This window comes from Myotis nattereri, assembly GCF_964212035.1.
Source record: "Myotis nattereri genome assembly, chromosome: X".
NCBI classification, from domain to species: domain Eukaryota; kingdom Metazoa; phylum Chordata; class Mammalia; order Chiroptera; family Vespertilionidae; genus Myotis; species Myotis nattereri.
The window spans coordinates 51137652-51164032 of NC_138078.1; the positions used below are offsets into that span (position 1 = coordinate 51137652).

The 26381-nt window shown below is 44.5% G+C and overlaps 3 protein-coding genes across 3 annotated transcripts in view; 1 reads left to right on the top strand and 2 right to left on the bottom strand.

Moving 5' to 3' along the window:
• Positions 1-2979: 2979 nt before the first annotated feature.
• On the bottom strand, positions 2980-4076 carry P2RY4 (pyrimidinergic receptor P2Y4; the record flags this gene model as incomplete). Its single annotated transcript, XM_081081365.1, is given in 2 exon segments — positions 2980-3026; positions 3029-4076. Coding segments are annotated over 2 exon segments (1095 nt in total).
• Positions 4077-17144: 13068 nt separating this feature from the next.
• PDZD11 (PDZ domain containing 11) lies at positions 17145-20811 on the bottom strand. The gene is made up of 7 exons (XM_081080956.1): positions 20722-20811; positions 19139-19238; positions 18609-18692; positions 18284-18340; positions 17859-17957; positions 17563-17623; positions 17145-17418 (listed from the first exon to the last, which is right to left on the bottom strand). The coding sequence occupies exons 2-7, from the start codon at positions 19223-19225 to the stop codon at positions 17384-17386; spliced, it is 423 nt and encodes a 140-aa protein (XP_080937082.1). The 5' UTR covers positions 19226-19238; positions 20722-20811; the 3' UTR covers positions 17145-17383.
• Positions 20812-20955: 144 nt separating this feature from the next.
• The window catches only part of KIF4A (kinesin family member 4A), a 177614-nt gene continuing 172188 nt past the window's right edge, over positions 20956-26381 (top strand). The window contains exons 1-4 of the mRNA XM_081080846.1: positions 20956-20984; positions 21122-21221; positions 21337-21477; positions 21586-21700. Of these exons, the coding sequence (XP_080936972.1) occupies positions 21358-21477; positions 21586-21700 (235 nt within the window). The 5' untranslated portion in view covers positions 20956-20984; positions 21122-21221; positions 21337-21357. The remainder of the gene's footprint in view (positions 20985-21121; positions 21222-21336; positions 21478-21585; positions 21701-26381) is intronic.

Consider the following 26381-nt stretch of genomic DNA (forward strand, 5'->3'; position numbering starts at 1 on the left):
ACAATAAAATATTTTTGCAGAATTTCAAAAAATATGTACACTATGATTATACTTATATAAATATGTATGTATTATACAAACTGAAAAAGCATAGAACATGAAAAAATGAAAGCAGTTGTCGAGGGCTTGAAAATATAGGTGATTATTTTCTTTCAAAATTTCCTTAATGTTGTCATAGTGAAAATTTTTAGTGCTGTTTTTATACAGGAAGGGATTAACCCAAGAACTTACATGCATATGTGCATAACCCATGGATACAGGCAATAGTGCAGTGAAGGCCTGGGGTGGGGGGCGTGTGGGAGTGAGGTGGAGGGAATCAATAGGGGGGAAAGGGGACATCTGTAATACTTTCAGCAATGAAGATAAATTTTAAAAATAAAATACACAAAAATATTTTAAAGGGAATATGCAACAAGGACATCCTAGAGAAGTCAAAGACAATAAAGGTAGAGAAAAGATCATTAAAGGTCTTGCTTATGAGGTAATTTGTGTTCTAGATACAAAAAAGTGTAGAAAGGAAACCAAATTAGGAGAGTTAAGGGGCGACTTTGTGGTGAGGAAACAAGTTTTATGGTACTCGTTCTAGAAATGACAGTGAAATGAATAAGATGAATAGAATGATAGCTAGAAGAGACAGCAGGTTAAGATATCAGTGGTAATGTAATGCTTCATTTTCATTTGGTTGGCTTTTGTGTGTGTGTGTGTGTGTGTGTGTGTGTGTGTGTGTGTGTGTGTTTTAAGACAGAACAAAATTAGTTACGGAAGAGATTTAAAATGATGAAGACAGGTGCACAAAATAACAAAATAAGAGGCCACCTCTTATTCTGGGACTGCAGGGAAGAAAGGGAGAAAGATGGGATGGATATAGAAGTAAAGTTATCCTAAATGAAGCAGAAAGAAGTTGAGGTATTAGATTTTCTCAGTTCTAGGAAGCATCAAGAAACAGGACCAATGGCCCAGGAGGCAAGGTAAATCTTAACAGATCATAGGGTAGGATGAAATTGGTGTCTTGAAAAAGTGTAAAAGATAGGAAACAGTCCCTCTGGAATGTTCATTAGGATCTCAGCAGACTAAGAGGGATGGAGGTTTAAATGAAATTCCAAGACATCCTTGTGTTCTGGCTTCATCTGCAGTCTCCTATAACCTAGGAGAGAGGAAAAGATTGGCCCACAGTTAAAATTAAGGTATTTAACTAAAGTTGGAATGAGAGGAAAGGCAGTCCTAAAGTAGCAGACCACAAAGTCTGGGGAGTTAGTATCGATTAAGCATATGGGAGTTAAATGGACTGGAGAAATGGAGGAGGCTGGGTCTGTTGTGATGGAGAGAGCCACTTTCCTGGGTCGGGCTTGTGGGTAGGAGAGGTGATAGACAAGGAGGCTGTGGTCATAGGAATAAAAGGAAGTGAGTACAGATGAGGAACAGGTTGTGTAAGAGTTTAGGCAGTGGCTATGAGACTGGGAGACTAGTAAGAAGGCCAGTTCATTTACTCCTAAAAGGGGTCCCGGGTAACAGCCGGGTCCTGGATGTCTAGAGAGGAAAAGAGCACACTTAAAAGAATAGAAAGGGGGACTCGGGGGCATTGAAGTCATTTTATTTCTCCAGACCACTCCTAACTTTACTTTCCAGAGAGAACTAGTAAGACTGAGTAAGCTAATAGATAAGAGATCAGAGGCAGGTTAGCAAGGGTGGGACAAAAGAAAAGGAAGGCTGAAGACTCAGGAGACCAATGAGCTGGAAGGCCATTTCAGAAGGAGTTGCCTAGAAGTGTGAGCCCACCCTTCTCATGAAGGCCTGCCCAGAAACTCTTACTTCCCAATGCTTGTGAATTAGCTCCCCAAGTTCCATACCCCTCCCCCCATATCCATGCTTAAGGGCACTAAGATGTAGCTGGGAGAGGGTGGGTGACTGAATGCGAGACTCTGAAGGGAGCTGTCCTGGTCCCAGTGCCCTTCTCTGGCCTCAAAACCATAAATCTTGATCTGAAAGAACTGGTGACTTGTTTATTATTTATCTAGGGCAGGAGCTAGAGAAATGGAAGAGACCAGTGAAGAGCCAGCTCTGACGTCAATCCCTGTCACCACTCCCAAACTCTGCGCAAACCTGCTCTGCCCCTTAATGCTGGAATTTACAGCCATAGACATGAAAGCTCCTCCCTCCCTTCTGAGCCATTCCCCTCTTCCTTTCATTAAATACAGAACTGTCAGATATGCCCTCAGCAAACTTCATAAAGGAGGTCCTGTCCCATTCCTGTTCCAAAGTCCTTTATCAGATTGGGCCATGCCCTCGAGGCTCTTCAAAATTCCCAGCCCTTGGTAAGACTCAGGATTCCCTCTCTACCTAGCTGCTACACACCAGATCAACAATGCCATGCCTCCAGCTGCATGTGGAGACCCTGGCATTCAGGCTGTCTTGGATTGTGCCCTATTTCAGCACCTAAGTAGGCCAGACTATCCTGTCCTCACAGGGAAACCAGAAAGTGGCTATGGGAGCTACATATGTCATATCTTTGGCATCTGTGACATACTGGTGCCCCTACCTCCTAATTCTGGCTGTCACCGTCAGGTAAATCAAGCCAACCCTGAGATTACGGCAGCTTCTCCACTCTTCCAGTTGAATGCTCTGGTCTGACTGGAGTAACACATGCTATACAAGGATGTGGGGGAAAGGAGGGGGAAGGAAGGCTGGGGAAGGGTTCCTAGGATCAAGAAACAGGACCAATGGCCCCAGGAAACTAAGAGGAAGAAGTAGAGGAGAAAGAGTGGCTGCTACTGCCTTTGGCTAAAAAGTAGAGGGCAACTGAAGGATTTATGAGAGTTGGGGTCACACGTGATTTTCCTGGCTCCCCCTAACCCTCAGAGAGAGGGCCTCTCACCAGAGCCCTGGAACTAAGAGGAAGCAACAATATGAGTTGTCACCATTAGGATCCCTCACCTCTGCCCTGCACTCACCCCCTTTTCTCTTCCTTCCAGGCTTCCAGTGCTACAATTTATCTGCCCTAGGGGTAGGGCAGCCACTATCCTGGGGGTGGTTGTCCTCCTGTAGCTGCTGCCCTCAGGTAGGGACACCAGTGCCAGGGAGGAGGCAGCCCGGGGAGGCTCGGGGGTGCCACCACTGCAGAGCTTCCAGAGCTGCCTACGATACTTGTCCCCAGTGAGCAAGTAGAGCACAGGATCCAGGCAGCTATTGGCACTGGCCAGAGGCCGGGTCACTTTGTAGACCACGTTGACAATGTTCAGCACCTGGCAATCAGCTTCCAACAGCCTTGCCATGTAATAAATGGTGCGGGTGATGTGGAAAGGCACGAAGCATACAGCAAAGACAGTCAGAACCACTGCAATGGTGCGGAGAGAACGCAGACGAGAAGATGACTGGGAAGACCCTGGCAAAGGCCGATACAGGCGCCGGGCCATGAGCCCATAGCAGACAAGAGTGACCACGCAGGGTATGCCAAAGAGCAGCCCCATGATTACTGAGCTGAAGTGAACATAGTGGTCAAACTCCTCAGGCCGAGTGGTGTCATGGCACAGGATGGTATCCCCTCTGGAGCTGGTTGTGACAAAGAACAGGTTGGGCACAAGGCAGCTGGCTACAACCAACCAAACTGCCAGGCAGAGAAGGCCTGCGAGTCTTGGGCGGCCCCAACGTATTGCTCGCAGGGGGTGGCAGATTCCAAGGTAGCGGTGCACACTGATGCAGGTGAGGAAAAGGACACTGCAGTAGAGGTTCCAGTAGAAGAGGAAGCGGATGAACTTGCAGAGCTCAGTGCCAAAGGGCCAGTGGTTTCGGGCTGCATAATAGTAGATGAGGGTGGGCAGTGACAGCACATACAACGTGTCTGACAAAGCCAAGTGGAACATGTAGGTGGTCGTTGCATCCCAGGGTCGGAGGTGAAAGAGGAAGAGCCAGAGGGTTGGAGCATTGAGGACTAGACCCAGCACAAAGACAACTGCGTAGCTCACAGGCAGCAGGATGAACTTGAACTCTTCATCAAACCAGCAGTCCAGCTCCACCTCACTGTTGCCAGGAGCTGAGTTGGGCCCTAGGGTTGTGAGCAGTGAGGATTCTGCACTGGCCATGGTCCCCCCTAGAGGTGAAAAAGGTAGAAGTGAGGGTACTGGATTTCCCTGTCCCTCCTACCCCCAGCCCTGACCCAGGGGGTAGGGCGGGGGAGGCAGAGATGAGGGAGGGCAATGGTTGAAGCATCAGCTGAGCTGAGAGGAGTAAATCTGGGTATAACCCAGGCCACCTGGGCTCCTGCCCAAACTCCCTTGGTCCAGCCAGGGGAGTGGTGAGTAGCAGGCAGTGCTGGGACTCAGGAAGACAGTCAGTTTTTTGTTTTTTTCTCATTCTAGAGCTGACTCTGTCTTCCAGAGCTTGGCTAGCTGAAGGGGGTAGAGGCCTACCATGACTCTCCAATGTGAGAAGATGCCCAACCTCTAATTGCCTCCTAGCTCATTACAGCAGCTGTGTCCCTGTGAAGAGAACATCTCTCCATTAGGGAACTTCACCTATCCTCTCACCCTGCCCCCAGTGTCTTTGTACTACAGTTACTTTTGATGCCTGGTCCAGCCTAGGAACCCCATCACCACTCTTACCCAAGTAACTTGGCAGGTCTCCTACCTGGTCCCCTTGAAGCTGAGCCCAGCTGACTCTGTCACCCTTCCCCTTGGCAGCCAGAGGGCCTATTCCTGGGGGCGGGGTTGGGGTGGGGCCTGCCCCTCCTCCTGTCCTGGGAGACTGTCAGAGCAAGAAAGGCCCATCAAGATTATCTAGTCCAACCCACTCACTGTATAGATTGCAAAAGAGGCCCAGCGAGATTACTATTTAACAGCTTCTAAATGACTGTAGGAGAGAGTACACAAGGAAACGTCTAAGTTAACAGATAAAACAGAACCAGACCACTTGAGTTAAATAAAACTACAAGATGATTATACAATCTGTGTGAGCAGAAACATGAGAAATAAATGTTAATATGGGTAACTACAACACACTGAAAGATTTTAGAACATCTAAGCTTCTCATATAAATCTTAACTTCATGTGCATATGATTATAGCAAATGCATATGTAGCACCTACTCTGTGCAAGGCACTAAGTGCTTTACACTTACTAATGGCCCCCAGGCTCTCTATTGAAGTGGGTAATATTATAGTCCCTATTTTGCTGATGAGAAAACTAAGGCACAGAGAGTTTAAGTATTTTGTTAATTAGTGGTAGAACTAAGATTTGAACCCAAGCAGGCTTGCCCTTGAATTAGGCTGTATCATCCATGTACTTAATTACTATGCTTAGTCACCTCTCTAAGCCACTGGCCATAAACCACAGATGGATAAGCAAATATTTCCTGAGAAATAACTATGTACTTGGCTCAACTCTAGTAAACAGAACAGACAAAAACTCCTACTTTAATAAAGCTTACAAACTAGAAAAGATAAAATTAACAAGTAAAATATATAGATTTTGATCATTATTCATGGAGAAAAGTAAAGGAGGGAAGGATAATGCTAAAGAAAAAACAAGGGGGGAATAGAGATGATTGCTGTTTTAAATATTAAGGTGACTTTTGACTAAAGACTAGGTAGTTGTCAGGAAGGGGAAACATAGAAATGAGGTCAGAGACTTTGGCAGGGGCCAGATCATGAAGGTCCTTGGAAGCCATTGTGAGGACTCGTTGGCTTTTACTTTCAGCGAATAGGAAGCCATGTAGGGCTTAGAAGAGGCAACTGTCAGGATCTGATGTACACTTCAGAAGAAGCACTGGCTCCAGGTTGAGAATGGATTGCAGGGCTGGGGACACAGGAGGCAGACCAGTTCCAAGGCTGTTGCCAATAGAGATGATGGTGGACCAGGCTGCTGAAAGTGGTGCGAAGTGGTCAGATTGTGGCTAGATTTTCAAAGTAGAGACCAGATTTCCTGACGTGGGGTGTGTGAAAAAGGGATGATGAGTCAAGAATGACTAAGATTTCTGTCCTGAGCAACTGGAAGAATGAGTTAATGTTGACAGAGATGGAGTTACTGACGGCTGTAAGAGGAAAGATCAGGAGTTCAATGTTCAGCCTGTCAATATTTCAAGATGTTTATTACTTTATGTCAGAGGAGATGGCCAGGAGGCAGCAAAGAGGCAGTTCTCTCCTCCCCACATATGCTAGCCAACTTCCTTACAGACTCCATCCCTTCCAACACACCTACTCATCTCTCTATCACTACAGGCAATCCTGGTCTGAATATAGCAAAGAAAGCCTAGATGTTTGAGAGTCAAGTGTCCAGGAATGCCCAATTGTCAGGAGTTCTGGGCCCGGGGCTCTTGGGGCTAACTACAGTCTTCGTGATTATGGAGGTCTCAGGCACAGGAGGCGAGCTCTGGGCCTGGAGGCCTCTGAGGATGAGGTGGGTAGTGCTTGGGGAAAGAGAGCAGGCTAGAGCAGAATCCACTCTGAAGGGAACTGGCAAACAATGGGGACTCTGAACCTGATCTTCAGGTCCTAAGAATGCTGCCCAGCTGGATCCTACAAGTGAGAGGAGGAGGCAGGCCTACAAGAGAGGCTCTAGAACAGCCGTGGGCAAACTACGGCCCACGGGCCGGATCCGGCCCATTTGAAATGAATAAAACTATTGAAAAAAAAGACCGTACCCTTTTATGTAATGATGTTTACTTTGAATTTATATTAGTTCACACAAACACTCCATCCATGCTTTTGTTCCGGCCCTCCGGTCCAGTTTAAGAACCCATTGTGGCCCTCGAGTCAAAAAGTTTGCCCACCCCTGCTCTAGAATCTAGAATTCAGAATCCTGAAAGGCCCAAAAACCTGGATGGGAGAAATGTGGAGTTCTTTGCCCCATGTCATGCTGGGGAGCAAATAAAAGGTAGGCATGGAGGAAGCAGTTGTAGCCTGAGTCCTGAACAGCTGACAGCTGTGATACTGCATAAAAGATGACGATACTGCATCAGCTGTTTGGAGCCAGATGGAATTGAATTCAAATCCCTGTTCCTCCTTGTATGAATTGTGTGACCCTGAACACTACTTTGTAACTCAGTGTCCTCACCAGTGAAATGGGGATAGTAACACCGACCATTTAGGGTTCCCTGCATATTGAATTGGTTAATAGGTGTGAAAGCACTTTGTAAACCATAAAATGTTGTTTAATCCATAAAGTATTTTGTATCATTACTTTGCTCCCAGGGATGGAGGTGGCCACTTCAGTGGACAAGTGTGATTTGAGGCATGGCATACACCTAAAGGGACAGTCCAATATCCACTGCACTAGGGAAGCCCCAGACTGAGCCAGCTTCTGGTTCCCATTGCTTCAAACTGGCTTAACTCTGCTAGGTTTCTACTGGAAACAGCTACAGCTTCCACTGCTGCCACCACTACCACCCAGTGGCTACTTCAGGAAAAGACCTCTTCCAAAGTTCCCCAATCAGCAGCTAGCTTCTGCTAAAGTTACACAGGCCAGAAGAAATGATTTGTGCCTTATGCAATGCTGCTGTCCAGACTTGCTCTCTTCTGTGAAGCCTTTCCTCACTTTTGTACCTGTGATTTGGGGATTACTCTGGTTCTCCTGTTCCTATGGATATTCCTTCAGACTCCTTCCCTGGTTCCTTATTGTCCTCCTTTCCCCAAGTGGGACTCTTCCCCAAGGCTTATTCGGAGAGCCTCTCTCCACTCCCATTTTCTAATCTCCTCCCCTCTTCTCTCTTCCCCTTTCACCACCCCCCCCCCATATCTCTCCCTCCCTCTCAACATCCACTCTCAAGATTTAACTTAGAAGTTATGAATAATTATATTGACCAATAAGACACCAGCATACAGATCTCTCTCTAAGCAAAATTAATCTCACATTCGTATCATATTTTATTTCTACTGAAATTATGAAACATACCATATACTACCTAAAATTACACCCACTTGTGTTTTTGTTCATCTCTTCCCACACTGGACCCAGAGCTCCTTGAGGACAAACACCTGGTTTTACCTCTGTCTTTCCCACAATCTTCCAAGCATGCTCCAGGTATTTCCCTCCAAAATTATACATCTTGTGGTCCAAAAATGTTCCTTCTAGTTCACAGTTAACAAAACAGATATCTTGAACATATTAGGTGTTCAATAATTGTCTGTTAAGTGAATGAATGACTCACTAATAGTTTGTTGAATTGAATGATTCCCATGTCTATAGTCTAAACTCTGTATATATTGTTTGCTCTGGGACATATCCACTTGGCTATCTCATTGACATCTAGAATTTAGTATGTCAGGCAAAGTGTATTGTCTTCTTTCCCCTGACTGAGATAAATAAGTGTGTAAATACCATTATTGTTGGTATCCTTCCATTCCCCTACTCTCCAGTCTTTTCCAGCCTTCCCTCTTTGCCCCTCAAATTCTCTGCAATAGTTGCTCTTCTCTTGGGGCATAAAGAAAGGAAAGTCATGATTTCTAATCTCTTTTTCTGAGGTGGAGGCAGGGGGAGGAAGAAAGGAAAGTGAAGGAGGGAAAAGAATGGGGGAAGGAAAGTGGAAAGGAAAGAAATGAGGGAGGGAAGGTAAGTGAAATAGTGGGGGAAATGCAGCTTTGTAATCAAATACACCTTGAGTTGAACTCTGGCTCCATCACCTACTAGCTAGATGGCTGCGGATAAGTCTTCCTGAACATGCATTTTCTCACATGTAGAATGGACATATTAGCACCTGTCTTGTGAAGAGAAAATGAGGCAATGCATGGAATGCATAGGGTCTGGTAGTTATCACCCTCCTCATTGATAGGAATTATAAGATAGGTGAATTCAGAGGATGTTGCAGATAGAGCTCACCCTAATTGCCTGTTTTCTTTATAAAGTGATAAAATGAGGTCACCTATCCTATATAATAAAGAGCTAATATGCAAATGGTCATCACATCCTCATGCCCTCGTGCCCTCGTGCTGGAACTGCTCAGACACTCAACACTGGAGAGAGGAATGGGGACCAGCCAGGCACAAATGAGCTCACGAGAGAGGAATGGGGACCAGCCAGACTGCGGCCCAGGAGAGGGACAAGCCACCCACCCCGCAGTCCCAGGTGCCAGTGGCTATGGCCTGGGTGAAGCCATCTGCCCACAGTCCCCTGTGGCTGCGGCCAGCCTGGGTCCTGGGTGCCTGCAACTGGCCAGAGGAGGGAATCCTGGGTCCTGGGTGTGGGGTGAGTCAGAGGTGGTTAGGGGCAATCAGGCAGGCAGGCAGAGGGGTTAGGAGTGATCAGGCAGGCAGGCAGGCGAACGGTTAGGAGCCAGCGGTCCTGGATTGTAAAAAGCAGTCAGACATCCCCCAAGGGGTCCCGGATTGGAGAGGGTGCAGGCTGGGCTAAGGGACACCACTCCTCCCACGAATTTCGTGCACTGGGCCTGTAGTTGAGAATAAGGTTCAGTGTGAAGAGGAATAAGACAGTCACTCATCTTTGATGGCAAAGAACACTAATCTGAAATCCTGGATAATGCAAACTTAATAAAATCATGGGAAAGTGACTGGCTCCATATGATTATATTAAAGTTAGTTGTGTTCCAGTGTCTTTTCTGTGGCTTTCTAAATGTTTGTTCTTAATCTCCAGCAAGGCTATTAACAACTTTAGGGTAGCGATCAGTACTGCTGTGTCCAGCAACTAGGACAGCATGGGAAGTCTCTCTTTCTACCATTTGATTAATCTGTCTCCTTTCCATTCTCCCTCACTGAGCCAATGCCCTCATCCAGAACCCACTTAAGTTTCCTGGTATGCCTTCAGCTTCAATAACAGAAAATTTCAACTCTCCTGGCTTTAAAATAAGGAAATGTATTATCTTGCATCTAAGCCCAGGAGTGGGCAGCTTTGGAATTGGCTAGTTAAACAATGTTATAAAAAAAAAATCCTGTTTCTTTCCATATTTCTGATCTGCAACCTTCAGCATGTTGTTTAGCAACTCTCATGGTCACAAGGTGACTATGGCAGCTCAGGCATTGCATCTAAACATGGTAATATTCAGTGGTAGGAGAGGAAGGCCTATATCCTGTGCACTTATTTTTATCACTCAGTAAACCTTTCCCAAAATTTCCCCAGCATACTTCCCTTACATCTCAGTGGCCTGAATCCCATCGTGCCTATAATTAAGCCTATAATTAAATCTATCACTGGAAAGGGGGATGAAATGACCATGACTAGCTAAAAAGAGCAGAACACCAAGTAGAAGACAATGGAATATGCCAAAAATGGGGGTTCTGCCCACAAAAAGGAAAGGGGGTATGGCTAATGGGTTCATAAACAATCCTGTCTGCTACAACCCCTTACTGCAGCGGTTCTCAACCTGTGGGTCGCGACCCCTTTGGGGGTTGAATGACCCGTTCACAGGGGTCGCCTAAGACCAACGGAAAACATATATAATTACATATTGTTTTTGTGATTAATCACTATGCTTTAATTACGTTCAATTTGTAACAATGAAAATACATCCTGCATATCAGATATTTACATTACGATTCATAACAGTAGCAACATTACAGTTATGAAGTAGCAATGAAAATAATTTTATGGTTGGGGGTCACCACAACATGAGGAACTGTATTAAAGGGTCGCGGCATTAGGAAGGTTGAGAACCACTGCCTTACTGAATAACAGATGCCTTCCTCACTCAGAGATGTGATCACTTCCTAACTGGAAGGCATGGTTCGGAATATCATTGAGTTGTGCAGAGTGAGTGGGGGTAACGACCTGAAAAGGACCAAAAGCAGTTTCACTGGGCCAAAGTCAATGTGTCAGCAGGGCTGCACCTGAACTAAAACCTTGCAACCATGAGAAACCATAGGGGAGAGCCCGTTTCCTTGCCTTTTCCAGCTTCTAGTGCTACATTCCTTTACTGTTGCCCCTTTCTCCATCTTTAAAGCCAACAGCATAGCAGCTTGCTTCAGTCCTCACATTTCTATCTGGCTCTGTAGTTAACTTTTTTCCTATCGCCCTCTGCCTCCCTCTTATACAAAGACCAGTGATTATATTTAGAGCCCACCCAGATGATCCAGAATAATTTCCCCATGTCAAGATCCTTAATTTAATCATATCTGCAAGGTCCCTTTTGCCATTCAAGGTAACATTTATAGGTTCCAGGGATTAGGACCTGACATCTTTGGGGGCCATTGTTCTGCCTTCCACAGTAGGTCAAAATTCATCAAGCTGTGCAATTAAGATTAGTGCATTTTACTGTTTGTAAATTATACCCCAGACAAGAAATGCATAGACTCCTGGAAAAGACATGATGGTTTAAGTTCAATCATAATAATGAATTAAAGACCTACCAGTTCTACTCCCTGCTGAAAGGACCATGGACCTAAGTTGAAAGAGGTAATGAGCCTCAAGTATGGATCTGAAGACAAAAATGGACTGAAAGCTAGTCCAAAAGTACATTCATTTGGACTTTTCACTCTCCCCACAGACACCAACCTTGGCAAGTATACAACTCTTTTCTTTTTTATTTTTATTGAATTTATTGGGGTGACATGGATTAACAAAATTATACAGGCTTCAGGTGCACAATTCTACAACACAACATCTGTACACTGTATTGTGTTATATGACTCTTTTCTGTATGTTCAGCATTAGTTTCAATCACCCTATGATCCCTGTAGAGCAGCGGTTCTCAACCTGTGGGTTGCGACCCCGGCGGTCGAACGACCCTTTCACAGGGGTCGCCTAAGACCATCCTGCATATCAGATATTTACATTACGATTCATAACAGTAGCAACATTACACTTATGAAGTAGCAACAAAAATATTTTTATGGTTGGGTCACAACATGAGGAACTGTATTTAAAGGGCCAGAAGGCTGAGAACCACTGCTGTAGAGCCTGGGCTTCTAGCTCTACCTGAAAATCCCTGAGAAGGGGAGAGGTACATCCACTAAAAGACAAGGCTCTGGGAGGCATGCTGGCAAGGAACGACAAGGGCTAACACAGCTAGCTGTGCAAAGGGAATACAGGATAGCTATTCAGTACCTACAGTAGGGAACAGGAGGTAGGGAAGGCCCTGCCCAGCCCTCTGAGCCACCCTCTGAGGAAAGAATGTCTGATTGTGGAGGGTTGAAGGCTGCATCTGTGAATAGATACTAAAGACCAGGCAGCTCTAAGGGGAGATGAGGAGGGTAGAGTCCTATATCCCCAGAGCTTGGAGATTCTGTCTCTACATTCTTCCGGTCCAGGAAGCCTAGGCATGGGCCTTGTGGGAAGGACAGTCAAGTAAGGAAGATTACTTTTGTTGCTGCCATTATGGGGGTCCTGGCGACTGTAGGAAAGACATATCCTATAGCATGGACTTAATTTCAGGGATTGGAGAATCAAGAGCTGGGGGGTAGGGGGAGGAAAGGTTTACTCTCATGCAAAATTCTGCCAGGAGAACCTGTTCTTGGGCCAAGAATCTTTTGTTACCTTCTCTCCAACAAGAAAAGAAGTTCAAGGCTCACAGACTTGTACACACACAGCTCAATACACTCATTGCCCCCTCCCCTACCTCCACTCCCTTTTACAGGAGACTGACTCCTGCTGTAAACATAAGCAGAGATAATTAGTGCTTCTAAACTTCTGCTTCAAGAGTCTCAAGTCATAAGTGGTGGGGGGCTGGGGAAAGGATATTCTTTTCCATATCCTTGGCTTTGGTATGGCTTATAATAGCTGATTAAGAGATATAGAAAGAGGGTGACACAAAACTCTCTTTTCAGAAATGCAAACGCTTATACTTTGAGTCCTATTTCTATCCCTCGCCATGCTTTTCCTTTAAGGCCTCTGACTTCCTTTGATCTCAGGCCTCAGGTTCAAGACCTCACATGGCCAAGAACCTATATTTCCCCTTCTCAAGCTCCCCTGCCTTTAACACTATCAGATTCAAACCCCTGCCCCACCCTGTCACAACATGAAGAGCCTGCTAATCTTTTAGCCATTAATCTTATAGCCACTAATCTGCTTTCCAAACTCTTGGCACCTGAGCTCTTTATAAAGCAGCATTTCATACTAACTGCCCTCTCCCTGACCAGAACCCTATTCTTTCCCCCTGACCCCCCACCAACCTGAGCACTCAGAGGACCTTGGGTATAAGAGACTGGGGAGGAAGGCATAGCAACCAGAGCTGGAGATTGATGTGAGAATCAGCTCTCTCCCCAGGTAATAGTTCAAACTCCTCTATTTCTAGCCCATACAATGCCCCACACCCCTTGCCTTTAGCATTCCCCTTAATAATAGTTGAGCGGCACCTTTCCTGACACATCCAGCATGCACTCAGGCTGAGAGACCCTGCAAGAGACCTCTGGAAGCTCCCCTAAGCTCACCCTTAGGTCAGACCTAATATGCATCAAAGAGAAGCACTAAAGAGATATTTTCAAGTCCAGGGCTTGAATAAATGACTCTATGCTTTTGCATCGGACTCGGCTCCCTAGTGGTCTGTCTTGGGGGATCTTGAAATCTGGGCATAACATTTGCCCGGGACTTGGTTCCCCCCCCCCCCCCGCCTCCATTACTGGATGCAAGAGAGAGCCCCGAATCCCAAGGGAACAAAGAATTTCTAGGGCTTGGGGTCGGGGGGTGGGGGCAGACTCTGACCACTGATTTGGCCAATTCTGGTGGTTGAGTGAGGGCCGGGGGCTAGTGACGCAAGGGCAGGGTGCAGCTAGGGTCTGGTTACACAAAGACAGGGGGTGGCTAGCATACTCTTGGCCTTGGGCTAGTTTCCCCCGCTTTCCCATTGGCTGAAATAAGGGCAGGCTGAGTAACTGATACATTCTGTGGCTTTTTCTTGGAAGAGGGGTTAAGGACACAGCTATCAGGCCTGTTCTGTCCTTTCAAACACTGTAAAACACATTCTCTTGTATACATTAATTCTTTCAAAGAGACAGCTAAATGGGTAGATGATGTTCAGGAAGAATGGTGATAATGTAGTCATCATGTTGGTGGTTAACAAGATTGATCCAAGGAAAAGGTAAAGTGTAACTACAACTTTTTCTGGAATACCTAGAGATTCATCTCTGTGGGGAGGGTCTACTAAGCTCTATTTACTTGGGAGAAGTTACCAGTGTCAGGGATCAGGAAGGTTATGGGTTCAAGGCTTCTATGGTTCCTATTCCTAGAGAGGCATCATTATACCTGAGAAGGATCTATTTCTATCCACTATTCTGGTCAAAAAGGGTCTTATCACTACCTGGTCCCTAACATAATTTCTCATTTGTCCAGACAAGTCTCTACAGAAGAGGGAAAGAAAATCCAGAGACTTCAATGTAATGTTTATTGAAACCAGTTAAAATGTGAAAAATAACTATTCTTTATAATTCCCTGACACTCTTGGCTCTAGCCACCCATCTCTGCTTACTCTTTCAGATAAACTTGGCTTGTCCTATCATGGGGTGATGGCAAGGTTCATGTCCCCATTATGCAGTGAAAAGGCCCAGAATCATGTCTTTTTCCTTTTCCCATCACCATCTTCTCTCCCTCCATCACCGCCTCTCTCTCTCTCTCACACACATGTACGTACACACAGAGCTATTCCTGTGCATTACTTCTTACCTTCCTTCCAGAAGTAATACATCTCCATTGAAGGAAGAAGAGTGTCTTTTATTGCCGGGGTCCAGCCCCAGTGGTTCCCAAAGGTGTGGACGGAGTCGGCGAAGAATGTTTTACACGGAGACAGCGTTCAGAACTCTCTATCTCTCTTTAGTCTCCGTGGATCTTCCTGTGCCTGGCTGAGGCCACAGAGAAAGATCCTGAGGCAAGCTGAGCCTTTATTTTATAGTGAGAGGTAAACAAGGTAGTGGTTTCCATAGTTACACAGTTCTTGTGAGTTTCACTTGTTTTTATTCTTGTTGGACTTCCCTCAGCCCATTAGCTTCCCAGGTAAGGTCTAGGGAGCGTTATAAGGTCAAGCCTAATTATGCTCTGAGGACTGTGCCCTCTAAGCTGGGACTTGTTTGTGACTTTGCCAACAGGTCAGTCCCAGGCTTAACCCTATATCAGCTCCCCACACTTTATTCCAGCTTTTATTTTTTTCTGAGGTAGAAAGCTACAAGCAGAGAAGGCAAACTTCCCTTGCTAAATTGATGGCCAGGCCAATTTCTCTCCCTAATATTGAAGAGACAAGGGAATAACTCAGCCCAAAGCAACTCCCTGGTGTGCCTTTAGGTGAAAGGGATCATAAAATCAGAATTCCTCTTCTGTCTCCTAGAAGCTGCTCCTGAAAGTTGAGATTTGACCCCAGGCACCTATTACTTTCCTTGACACACTCCAGTGGTTGAAATCTAACTGGAGCCCTCTGATGCATCAGGCATCAAAAGTCATTGTTCCTGTTGATAGCTTCCAGTGGCTCTCAACCTTCCTAATGCTGCGACCCTTTAATACAGTTCCTCATGTTGTGGTGACCCCCAATTTCATTGTTACAAATTGAACATACATAAAGCATAGTGATAAATCACAAAACAATATGTAATTATATATGTGTTTTCTGATGGTCTTAGGCGACCCCTATGAAAGGGTGGTTCGACCCTCAAGGGGTCGCAACCCACAGGTTGAGAACCGCTGGCATAGGCTGTCTACCTAATTTGATGAATTTATTGCTTTGGGGCTCCTAGTACCAGTCCTTTCCTCCACCCTCAAGTTTATGGTTTAAATCAGTGGTTCTCAACCTTGGCTGCACATTAGAATCACCTGGGAATCTTTTTTAAATCCTGATTTCTGGGCCTCATCCTCTGGAAATTCTGTTTGTTATGGGGTGGGGCCACAACATTAGTAACAAACAATTTTTGGAGGATGAGGCCCAGAAATCAGGATTTAAAAAAGATTCCCAGGTGATTCTAATGTGCAGCCAAGGTTGAGAACCGCTGCTATACCTATACAGTGGGGCCTTGACTTACGAGTTTAATTCGTTCCGAGACCGAGCTCGTTAAGGAGCTCGTTAACTCAAATTACTCTATTAACTCAATGCAAAAAATTGGCGGAGAGACAGCTGGTATCTCAAAAAACTCGTTAGTCGGGACACTCGTAAGTCAAGGCCCCACTGTACTTCCACAGTGCAATTGCATCATCTGGTGCTCCAACCAACCCTGAACCATTACAAGTACCACAGAGTGAGAACCAATTTAGGGCAGGAGGTGTCTAGGCCCAAGGTATCTGGCTGGGACTTTTTGCAGTTTACACCTCTTAGATGAGTTGTAACAATAGAGATAGTCTTGGATCTCAACATTCAGTGGACTCAAGCAATATGCCTTTGTGCAAGTAAGAGTTTCTTATTCAGATGGCCACTGGGGGGCAGCAGAGCAATAGGAACAGAGTAAAAGGGAATTTCCAGGAAATACAGAGACCACTAAATGAGTTCTGCCTCCAGCTCTGCTCACAAGGATGTTGCCACCTAACAATGGCACCAAGCCTCCTCTAGAAGATGTACCATAGCAGAGCTGGGATGAATTTACAGGAAGAGCCAGAACTTCCTCATAGAGATATAGCACTACTACTGTGTTTAGAACTGAAGACTTATTTACCTTACTTAAAATTTCAGATTTCTAGGCTCTATCTCAGACCAACAAAATCACTCTCCAGGGGAAGGGCCTGGAAATATATATTTTAGCTTCCCAGGATTCTTTCAAAGAAAAATTGGGATTTTCATTACGGGGGAATTTCATCCCATGCCTCATTAGAAAAGTTTCTATTCTGAATGGGTATTTTGAACATGCCAATGGAAATGACATAAAGTGTGGCCTGGAATCTCTAACCAAAATTGTAACTAAAGGACTAAAAACATGGCAGAAGGTTATTTAGGGGCTGGGGTGAAGAAAAGGGGAAAGTCAGCTGTCAGAACTACTCAACCTACAAGTTGGAAATTGGGAACCAATTTCTCACTGTTATCCCTGAAAATAAATGCACCTAAGCCTCTCCCTTAGTTTATGTTCCAGATCAAAGAATCAGGGAAAGGAGAAGACAGAACAATATTAATACTCCCCAACCCCCGCAGAGAAATGTTCAAAGATCACAGAGGAAAGGGCAGGTTTCCTCCAGTACTCTCCACCCTATACCATTCCTCAGCTCTATTGTAGCTAAGATTCCCCAGCCTCCCTGCTGTTCTGGGCAGATAGAGATAATTGTAAAGTAGGTATAGTGTTGCTCTGTTACATCCTATCTTTGACTCCTATCTTTGAAAGAGCTTTTATTTTTGTCTCAATAGCATTTTACACTCAATGAGTATCATCCAAAAGTCACACCAACATTTCTTCAGCATGGCATTTTACTTTTTGGAGGAGAGAATAGGAGGGAGAGGAGGGAAAACAGGGTCCTACGGGAGTCTCGGAAATGTCTGAGACTATGTGGCTTCCCTGAGGCCTGCCCAGCTTGTCCTAGAAGCTTTCATGTGAAGGGCTGTGGGTTGCAGCTCTCTAGTGCACAGTCCTCTCTTTTTGGCGATGATAATCTGGGGAAAAGAAGAAAGGAGGAAAAAAGCAGGTTATTTTGAGGCCTGAGCTCCTGACTCATGTAATCAGTGCTCTAATAATCAGGACTTCAAGAGTTCCTACCCAGGGCCCTTCCAAGTAAGACAAAAGAGAGTGACACTTACTGTAGGGAAAGAAGCGGACACGCATACTGATTTCACGAGCTGTCTTCAGGATCTCAACAGCCTGAAAGGAGCAAAACAGCTGGTACAAATGAAGATATGACCCAGGACAGGATCATAACAGGGGGAAAGTCATTTGCCACTCCAACCTTCTGGGTCACTAACAGCTGCTTCCTTCTGGTACACTTCCTCAGGAGAGATTCTTTCTTACCAAGTTACATACAGACTAGACTAATCCTGTCCAACTTGTCCTACCTGGGATTGTTTCTTGCCTCACCCAGCCCAAGTGCTGTGCTCACCTTGCTATGCTCAATATCTTGGAAATCCACATCATTTACAGCTAGGACTTGGTCCCCTTCCTGAAGTCCTGCTCGATGTGCATCAGAGTCTGGGATCACCTGTTGGTAAGGAGAGAATATGTCTGATTGAGGTGGGGTAATTTCAAAGACTGTAAGTGAAATTAAGTGCTATCCAAATGTAAGGTGCTAGTGTGTGTGTGTGTGTGTGTGTGTGTGTGTGTGTGTGTGTGTGTATGCACATGTGCATGAAAATGTAGGGAAACAGATGCTTGCCAGGTGGGAAGTTTTAAGTGGGAAAGAATTTCCCCATTATTCTCCATTCTAAGAGTCTACTAAACCATCCTCCCAGGCCCTGGGACATCACAGTTCTGCAGTCTGATAACAAAGGGAAGTAGCTATCCGTATTGCCAACCAGGTACACGCACCTTGGAGATGAAGATGCCTAGCTGGGAGGCCTTTCCTCCTCGGATGTTAAATCCCAACTGCAAGACAAGAGCACAGAATGGGTGCTCAATATTGACAGTAAACACAAGAATATCTAGTAGCATCACTATATGATAGCTTGGCTATGTGTCCCTCAGAGAGAAGTCAGAAGTTGTGGAAATGGTACCTCAGCTTTTCTGCCCAGTAAAGGTAGTTTCCTTACCTCCCTACCTGCTTCCCAATCTGTAATCCCAACCACAGCTAACTTCTGGGTCTGGTGTGAACAAATCTAGCCTGAAATAAGACATCATTGTTCCATTAACTAACCTGAGCTCCGGGGGGCTTCTTCAGTGTGACGATTCGGGGCAGAAACTGGGTCAACTCATTGTTGTAGTCTGGGTGGTATACTCTCTGCAAGACACAGCAACACCAGAAATCTTACTACCAGTCTTAGATTTTATAACCATCTTCATCTGCAACACAAATGTATCACCCTGAAGTCAGGAAAAGGTGAAGTCATAGCCTTAGTTTAAATAGAACAGATCACACTGTCCAAATGGGTAGCTTGGGGAAATGCTAGTAGTCCAGAAGCTCTCCACTTCTTTACTTTGACAGAATGGAAAGCAGGGCTCTGAATTTTCAGAATTCTCTGGTATGAATGTACTCTGGAAGGAGAATTCTATAAGAATCTTCCAATAGGCCCAGTTGCTCAGAATCCAATTTCTGGGTCCCTTGGCTACAATGAAGGCTAAGAATCATTCTCTATTGAGTTTTCTAACCCTGCTATCCTACCTTTCATATATCATCCCATGCCCAAGGGGGAAAATCAGTTATTCAAGAGTATAGATGGTTCCCACCTCATGAGGAGGAATCCATGCTGGGGGATTCTCATAGGCAGGCAGGAAAACCACTGGGTAGTCGTCATAAGGAATCCGGCTGTCCATCTCCGGCAAGGCCCTAGAATAGAAAAGTGAATCAAAGCTGACAAAGATGATTCAAAAGGGAGAGCAGCCCAGCAAGTTTCAGAAAACAACTCCAACCTACGGCTTTCACCTATGGTATCAACCCACTTCTAGGTGATAGATTGGTGGAAAGAAGGAAGAAAGAAGATGGAAAAAAACAATGAACTTTGCTGGATATCTGGATGGCAAGCAACCTTCTAGGTCAGCCGAGGGCAAACTACGGCCCGCGGGCTGGATCTGGCCCGTTTGAAATGAATAAAACTATTGAAAAAAAAGACCGTACCCTTTTATGTAATGATGTTTACTTTGAATTTATATTAGTTCACACAAACACTCCATCCATGCTTTTGTTCCGGCCCTCCGGTCCAGTTTAAGAACCCACTGTGGCCCTCGAGTCAAAAAGTTTGCCCACCCCTGCTCTAGGTCCTCTATATTGATAATGTCCTTTTTCACAACCTGCAAAATAGATGTTACTCTCTTCAACCTAGAGAAGAGGCAAGCAGGATGGCATCTACAAAGATCTGTCTACTTTCAAAGTCCAAGGGAGTGCTCACTCCAACTATCCACAGATGTTGTAGGTGGCAGGAACAGCACCAGGTGGTACACCCATGGGGTCAGATGGTACCTAGGTTCAGCAACCTTGGTACTTGAATTCTGGCTAAGAAAGAATTTACAGTCAAGACCGAAACTATAAGAGAACATTTATTTATAAAATCACAAAGTAATGGAAGAAGTAACTTGTAGAAGAGGTGGGCTTAGGAAACAAGTTATAGAAGTAAAGGAAGGGCCCTTGGCGCTTGGAAGTGAGGAAGATAATGGTGAGGGCGGTGGAGGGGTAAAGGGAAAGGCGCTGGAGTGCTCCCAGGAGGGAGAGAGCACTGGGTACTCTGTCCTAAGGGTTTTCATAGTGGAGATTTAGGGGCGGTCCAAGGGGAAGATCTCAATAGACTATTCAGCAGTTTTCCAGGTGTTTCCTTTCAGGGTCTAGGTCTCTACTGATTGACTGGATAGCACCAGAGGGGGGGGGGGCTCATTATCCAATGCAGCTGGTCCTGAGGTCAGCTGTGGCTGCTTTTGTTGCTTATCTGGGCTTGGAGATGATATAAAAACGGAGGCTTAGATGTTATCTCTAGGGAGGAAAAGTCAGGGGGTCCAAACCGCTTGACCATGGGTATGCTAGGGGAGGAAAGGTCACCCTGGGGCAAGGTCCCACCCTACAGTTGTCCTTTGCTAGGCACCTGGGGCTTTCCACCCTGGTGCCCTTCGGTACCTGGCCCTTCCTCTTTGCTCTGCTCAAGTCTAACTGCCTACCACACAGGGACGGGAGGCAAGGCACCGCCCACATTCCCTAGATGTGATCAGTAATTGCGACGGTCCCCATATCAACCCTTCCTTCACCACCTGTCACCTTCAAATCCCCTCGCCGCCTCCTGCCTAAGCTCCGCGCATTCTAAGACGTAACTGCCCTGCTATCTCACCTGCCAACAGGCCTCAGCCAGCGCAGGTTTTCCTCACCGCCAAATCAGCCTGAGAACCGGAAGCAGATGCTACGACGCGTCCCCAGGGGCGGGATCAACGTGAGGCACGCAGGCCCACCCCTTCCTAAAGCGTTTGCGTATGCCGACGTGCGTGCACCGCCCACCGGCTGTCTGCGCTCCGATTGGCTGGCGTCTCCAGGGCCAATTTGAAACTTGGCGGTTAAATTTCCGGTTAGGACAGGGCAGCGGGAAGACAAGAGAAGGTACGTTCAGTTTGGCGAGTGAAGGGGAGACACCTTAGGAACTGCCTTTCCCGGTACCCTGGGGCTGTGGGTCTTGGTCGTCGCCTCCGCTAGGGGCTTTCCTTTCATTTTAGACGACACTTCGCTGTTTAATTTAGAGTACCGGGCTGCCGGGCCGTCTCGTGGCCAAATCCGAGGGAGAGTGACTCCAGCGGCTGCGACCCTGCTGAGAGAAGGAGCTGCCTCACCTACGCTGAGGTCAGTAACCCACCCCCTACCCCCTGCGGAGGATCGGGGACTAAGGAGGACGCTCTCCCACCGCTGCCAACCCACCTAGATTCATCAGCAAGCCTCTTTTCTTTTTTTCCGTCAGATACGGTGCTGAGGTAGGAGCATGACGGAAGAGGTGAAGGGAATTCCTGTAAGAGTGGCACTACGATGTCGCCCTCTGGTTCCCAAAGAGATTAGTGAGGGCTGTCAGATGTGCCTTTCCTTTGTACCTGGAGAACCGCAGGTGCGTAACAGTCCCGGGCCTGCATGGAACACCTCAGGCCAGTGGACAGTGAGGGGTGTGGTCTGACCTTTCATCTTTTTATTCCTCTTTGTCTCCATTATTCTCCAGGTGGTGGTTGGTACTGACAAATCCTTCACCTACGACTTTGTGTTTGACCCTTCTACTGAGCAGGAGGAAATCTTCAATACAGCAGTAGCACCACTCATAAAAGACATATTTAAAGGTGAGACTATTTCATTCATTAAATGGTTCTTGAGCATATATTACGGTACTGTGCTTTGATGTTGTAAATACAGGAATGGATGAAACATGAGTCCTGACTTCAAAAAGTCCCCAGTCTCTGTATCCTTGACACTAGTTTTGTACTGTATTTGCTTTCTGTGGTTCTGCTCATCTTTGATATCTATATATTTCATTAATTTTTAGAGAGTGGGAGGTAGGGAGGGGGAAAGCGAGAGAAAGGGAGACATATATTTTTGTTTGTCCTGGAATCTTATTAGTTTCTAAGCTCTTTTATGGGTGCTGATGGTAATTAGTGTGCCAACCTACTCGAGGCTGAAACACTGCAAGACCTGTGGAAGGATTAAAAAATGAATAATAATAGCTTCCAGGCCCTGCAGGAGTGCAAAATTTAGGGATAGGTGTAGAAGTAGATGACTACACGCATAATTTTTGATGCATAAAAAAATTGTTAAACTCTTTGCAACCTTCTTTAAGGAAAAGTATTTTAGGAGTTAAAATATACAATAGAATCAATCAGTCCTGCTCTAGAAGTAGCAGTGCTTTTATACAAAGTGGATGACACTAACTATTTGGAGAATCCAGTAAATTTCACAGCATAGGGAACCTTTGAGATAAGTCTTGATTGATGAGTAGAATTCTTTTGGGTAAAGGAGATTTCCTAAAATCCCTGAATACTCTGGCCAGTTACTAATCTTTATTGCAGAAGTGAAGTCTTTAGTGTTATTGAAGACCATAGCATGGCTCTGAAGAAAGGGGCAGTGCCTAGGAGGTCTTTAATTATTATTCTAGGACAGTGCTTATTCAGGATTCAAAGCAGAGGGCTATTTAAAGAAGTAGAACCATGACATACTAGTCCTATAAAGTTGAAAAGGACATTTACATCATCTAGTCTAGCTTTCCTTCCAAAGAAAAATGCTTTCTAGCAATACCTTCGTAAAGTGAACTTCCATTATCTATTTAATTTCTTTTTTGTATGGGGAACTCACTGACTCACAGTTGATCAGTTCTCAGACAACTCTAATTGTATTAGTTTATACTGAGATGCCATTTGCCTCCCTGGTAATTTCTACCCAGTGATGTTAGTTTATCTCTCTGGAGTCTAGAGACTCTAGACCTGTGGTCGGCAAACTGCGGCTCATGAGCCACATGCGGCTCTTTGGCCCCTTGAGTGTGGCTCTTCCTAAGCCTTAGGAGTACCCTAATTAAGTTAATAACAATGTACCTACCTATATAGTTTTAGTTTTAAAAATTTGGCTCTCAAAAGAAATTTCAATCGTTGTACTGTTGCTATTTGGCTCTGTTGACTAATGAGTTTGCCGATCATTGCAGTCTAGACAAACAGAAGTCTTCTTCCAGGCCACAGCTATTCACATTTTATTTTTCACTTTTTAAGTGACGTCATGACTCTGAATACTTGTTTTAAATTTTTAAAAGTGATAATCTCAAACTTATAGAAATGTTGCAAGAATAGCATAAAAAAATGTTTTTCCTGAATCATTTGAGATTAGTTGTTGACCTGATGCCCCCTGAGTACTTTAGTGTATATATGCTTCTAACATGGACTTTCTGCTACATAACTACAATATGACTATCAAAATAATAAAATTAGCATTGTTATAATACTACCATCCAGTCCTCAGACCTCATTCAAGTTTCACCAATTGTCTCAATTATGTCCTTTATAGCAGAGGGTCTAGTTCAAATTCACATGTTATATTTATTTGTACTGCCTTTGTAGTCTCCTTCATTCTAAAATTTCTTCACTCTCTTTTTGACTTTCATACTCATGACACTTTTGAAGATCACAGGCCAGTTATTTTGTAAACCATTTCTAATTTTTGGTTTGTCTGATGTTTATTTCTGATTAGATTCAGGTTCTCTTTGAATCCTGTCAGTCAACACATGATTTTGTTTTATTCCATTACTGTTGATGTTCATTTTGAGATCTTGATGGAGGCTTTAGCAGGGGGATGCAGCTACTCATGTAACCTTGACCGGAATACAGTCCTCTCCTCTATCTGGGAATGTTCTCTTCAACCAAGCTTGCAGCTTCTGGAAGGATGCACATGGAGCAGTGAGGGAGGAAGAGGACACCTGCCTACCCAGCCAGATCAGCCAAATCAATGGTGTGATCAATGGTGTGACAGATGTTGCAGCCAGATGGCCCTCACATCCTGATGTTCATTTTGATCATTTGATTAAGGTGTTATCTGCCAAGTTTCTCCAGTAAAAAGTTAATCTTTTTCCTATTTACATATTTGGAAGACCAAATTCTAATTATCTTCCCATTAACCATCTTTCCTTTCCTTTAGCCATTCCTGAAAAAAAATGGTTTCCAAAGCCTTCACTGTCTGGGCATCTTCCTTAGAATGTACCTCTACAGCTTAGTAAGAGTACTATACTTCTACTTTCATATTTTTAAGTTGGGAAACTATGATAATTAAATTATAGTCTTTAGAAGCAATATAATGTAGAAAATGATTCCAATGTACATGTGTTTTGTTAATATTGCTCTGCAAGACAAACTAGTATTTTTCAGTTAGCTCAACACTACCTTCTTGTACTCTGAACTCTCAATACCACAGCGTGCTTTGTAAAAAAGTGCTGCAACTTGGTTTCCCCAGTTATTACTATACTGTAGTATTGCAGAAGATTATGGAATGTTGTTCTCTTGACCCATAGTCATGCCATACTATACCATACGAGGTGATACTAGCATTCTACTAGTAAAAATCTCAATTTAACATCTTTTTTTTTCTTTATTGATTAAGGTATTACATATGTGTCCTTATCACCCCATTGTGCCCCCCCTCACATCCCCCCACTCATGCCCTCATCTGCCTAGTGTCTGTGTCCATTGGTTATGCTTATATGCATGCATACAAGTCCTTTGGTGGTTAATCTCTCCCCCTTACCCCCACCCTCCTCTACCTTCCCTCTGAGGTTTGACGGTCTGATCCATGCTTCTCTGTCTCTGGATCTGTTTTTGCTCATCACTTTGTTCATTATATTCCACAAATGAGTGAGATCATGTGATATTTATCTTTCTCTGACTGGCTTATTTCACTTAGCATAATGCGCTCCAGGTCCATCCATGCTGTTACATATGGTAGGAGTTCCTTCCTTTTTACAGCAGTGTAGTATTCCATGGTGTAGATGTACTACAGTTTTTTAATCATCTCATCTGCTTATGGGCACTTAGGCTGTTTCCAAATCGTTATGTTAAATTGTGCTGCTATGAACATAGGGTTGCATATATCCTTTCTGATAGGTGTTTCTAGTTTCTTGGGATATTTTCCTAGAAGTGTAATCACTGGGTCAAATGGGAGTTTCATTTTTAGTTTTTTGAGGAAACTCCATACTGTTCTCCACAGTGGCTGCACCAGTTTGCATTCCCACCAGCAGTGCACAACGGTTCCTTTCCTCCACATCCTCGCCAACACTTCTCGTTTGTTGATTTGATGATGATAGCCATTCTGATAGGTGTGAGATGGTACCATATTGTCGTTTTGATTTGCATCTCTTGGATGATTAGTGACTTTGAGCATGTTTTCATGTCACTTGGCCTTCCTTATGACCTCTTTCAAAAAGTATTTAAGTCCGTTGCCCATTTTTTGATTGTGTTGTTTAACTTTCTTTTGTTAAGTTGTATGAGTTCCCTATAAATGTTGGAGGATAAACCCCTATCGGAGATAACATTGGCAAATACGTTCTCCCATGCAGTGGGCTTTCTTGTTATTTTGTTGACGGTTTCTTTTGTTGTGCAAAAGCTTTTTATTTTTATGTAGTCCCATTTGTTTACTTCCTCTTTAGTTTCCATTGCCCTAGGAGCTGTATCGGTGAAGGTATTGCTTCGGCATATGTCTGAGATTTTGCTGCCTGTGGATTCCTCTAAGATTTTTATGGTCTCCCATATTACGTTTAAGTCCTTTATCCATTTTGAGTTTATTTTTGTGTATGGTGTAAGTTGGTGGACTAGTTTATTTTTAGCATGTATCTGTCCAACTTTCCCAACACAATATTGAAGAGACTGTCTTGTCTCCATTATATGCTCTTGCCTCCTTTGTCAAATATTAATTGAGCATAGTGGATTGGGTCACTTTCTGGGTTCTCTATTCTATTCCATTGATCTATATGTCTGTTCTTGTGCCAGTACCAAGCAGTTTTGAGAACAGTGTCTTTGTAATATGGCTTGATATCTGGTATTGAGATCCCTCCTACTTTGTTGTTCTTTCTCAGAATCGCTGCAGCTATTCTGGGTCTTTTTTTATTCCAGATGAATTTTTGGAGAGTTCGTTCTAGGTCTGTAAAATAAGCCATTGGTATTTTAATGGGGAGTAAATTGAATCTATAGATTGCTTTGGGTAGTGTGGACATTTTAATGATGATGATATTACCAGTCCATGAGCATGGTATGTTCTTCCATCTGTATATGTCTTCCTCTATCTCTTTTTTCAGTGTCCTGTAGTTTTCTGAGTACAGATCTTTTACCTCCTTAGTTAAATTTATTCCTAGGTACCTTAATTATTTTGGTGCAGTGGTAAATGGATTGTTGTTGTCTGTTTTTTTAAATCTCTCTTTCTGTAAGTTCACTATTGGTGTGAACTTAAAAATGCCATAGATTTCTTGGCATTAATTTTGTATCCTGCTACATTGCCGAA

Coding starts and splice junctions, on each gene's coding strand:
- PDZD11 (XM_081080956.1), bottom strand. CDS start 19,225: ATGGACAGCCGGATTCCTTATGACGACTACCCAGTGGTTTTCCTGCCT. Junction 18,341..18,608: donor AGAAGCCCCCCGGAGCTCAG/GTTAGTTAATGG, acceptor CTTGTCTTGCAG/TTGGGATTTAACATCCGAGG. Junction 17,624..17,858: donor AAGATATTGAGCATAGCAAG/GTGAGCACAGCA, acceptor TGCTCCTTTCAG/GCTGTTGAGATCCTGAAGAC.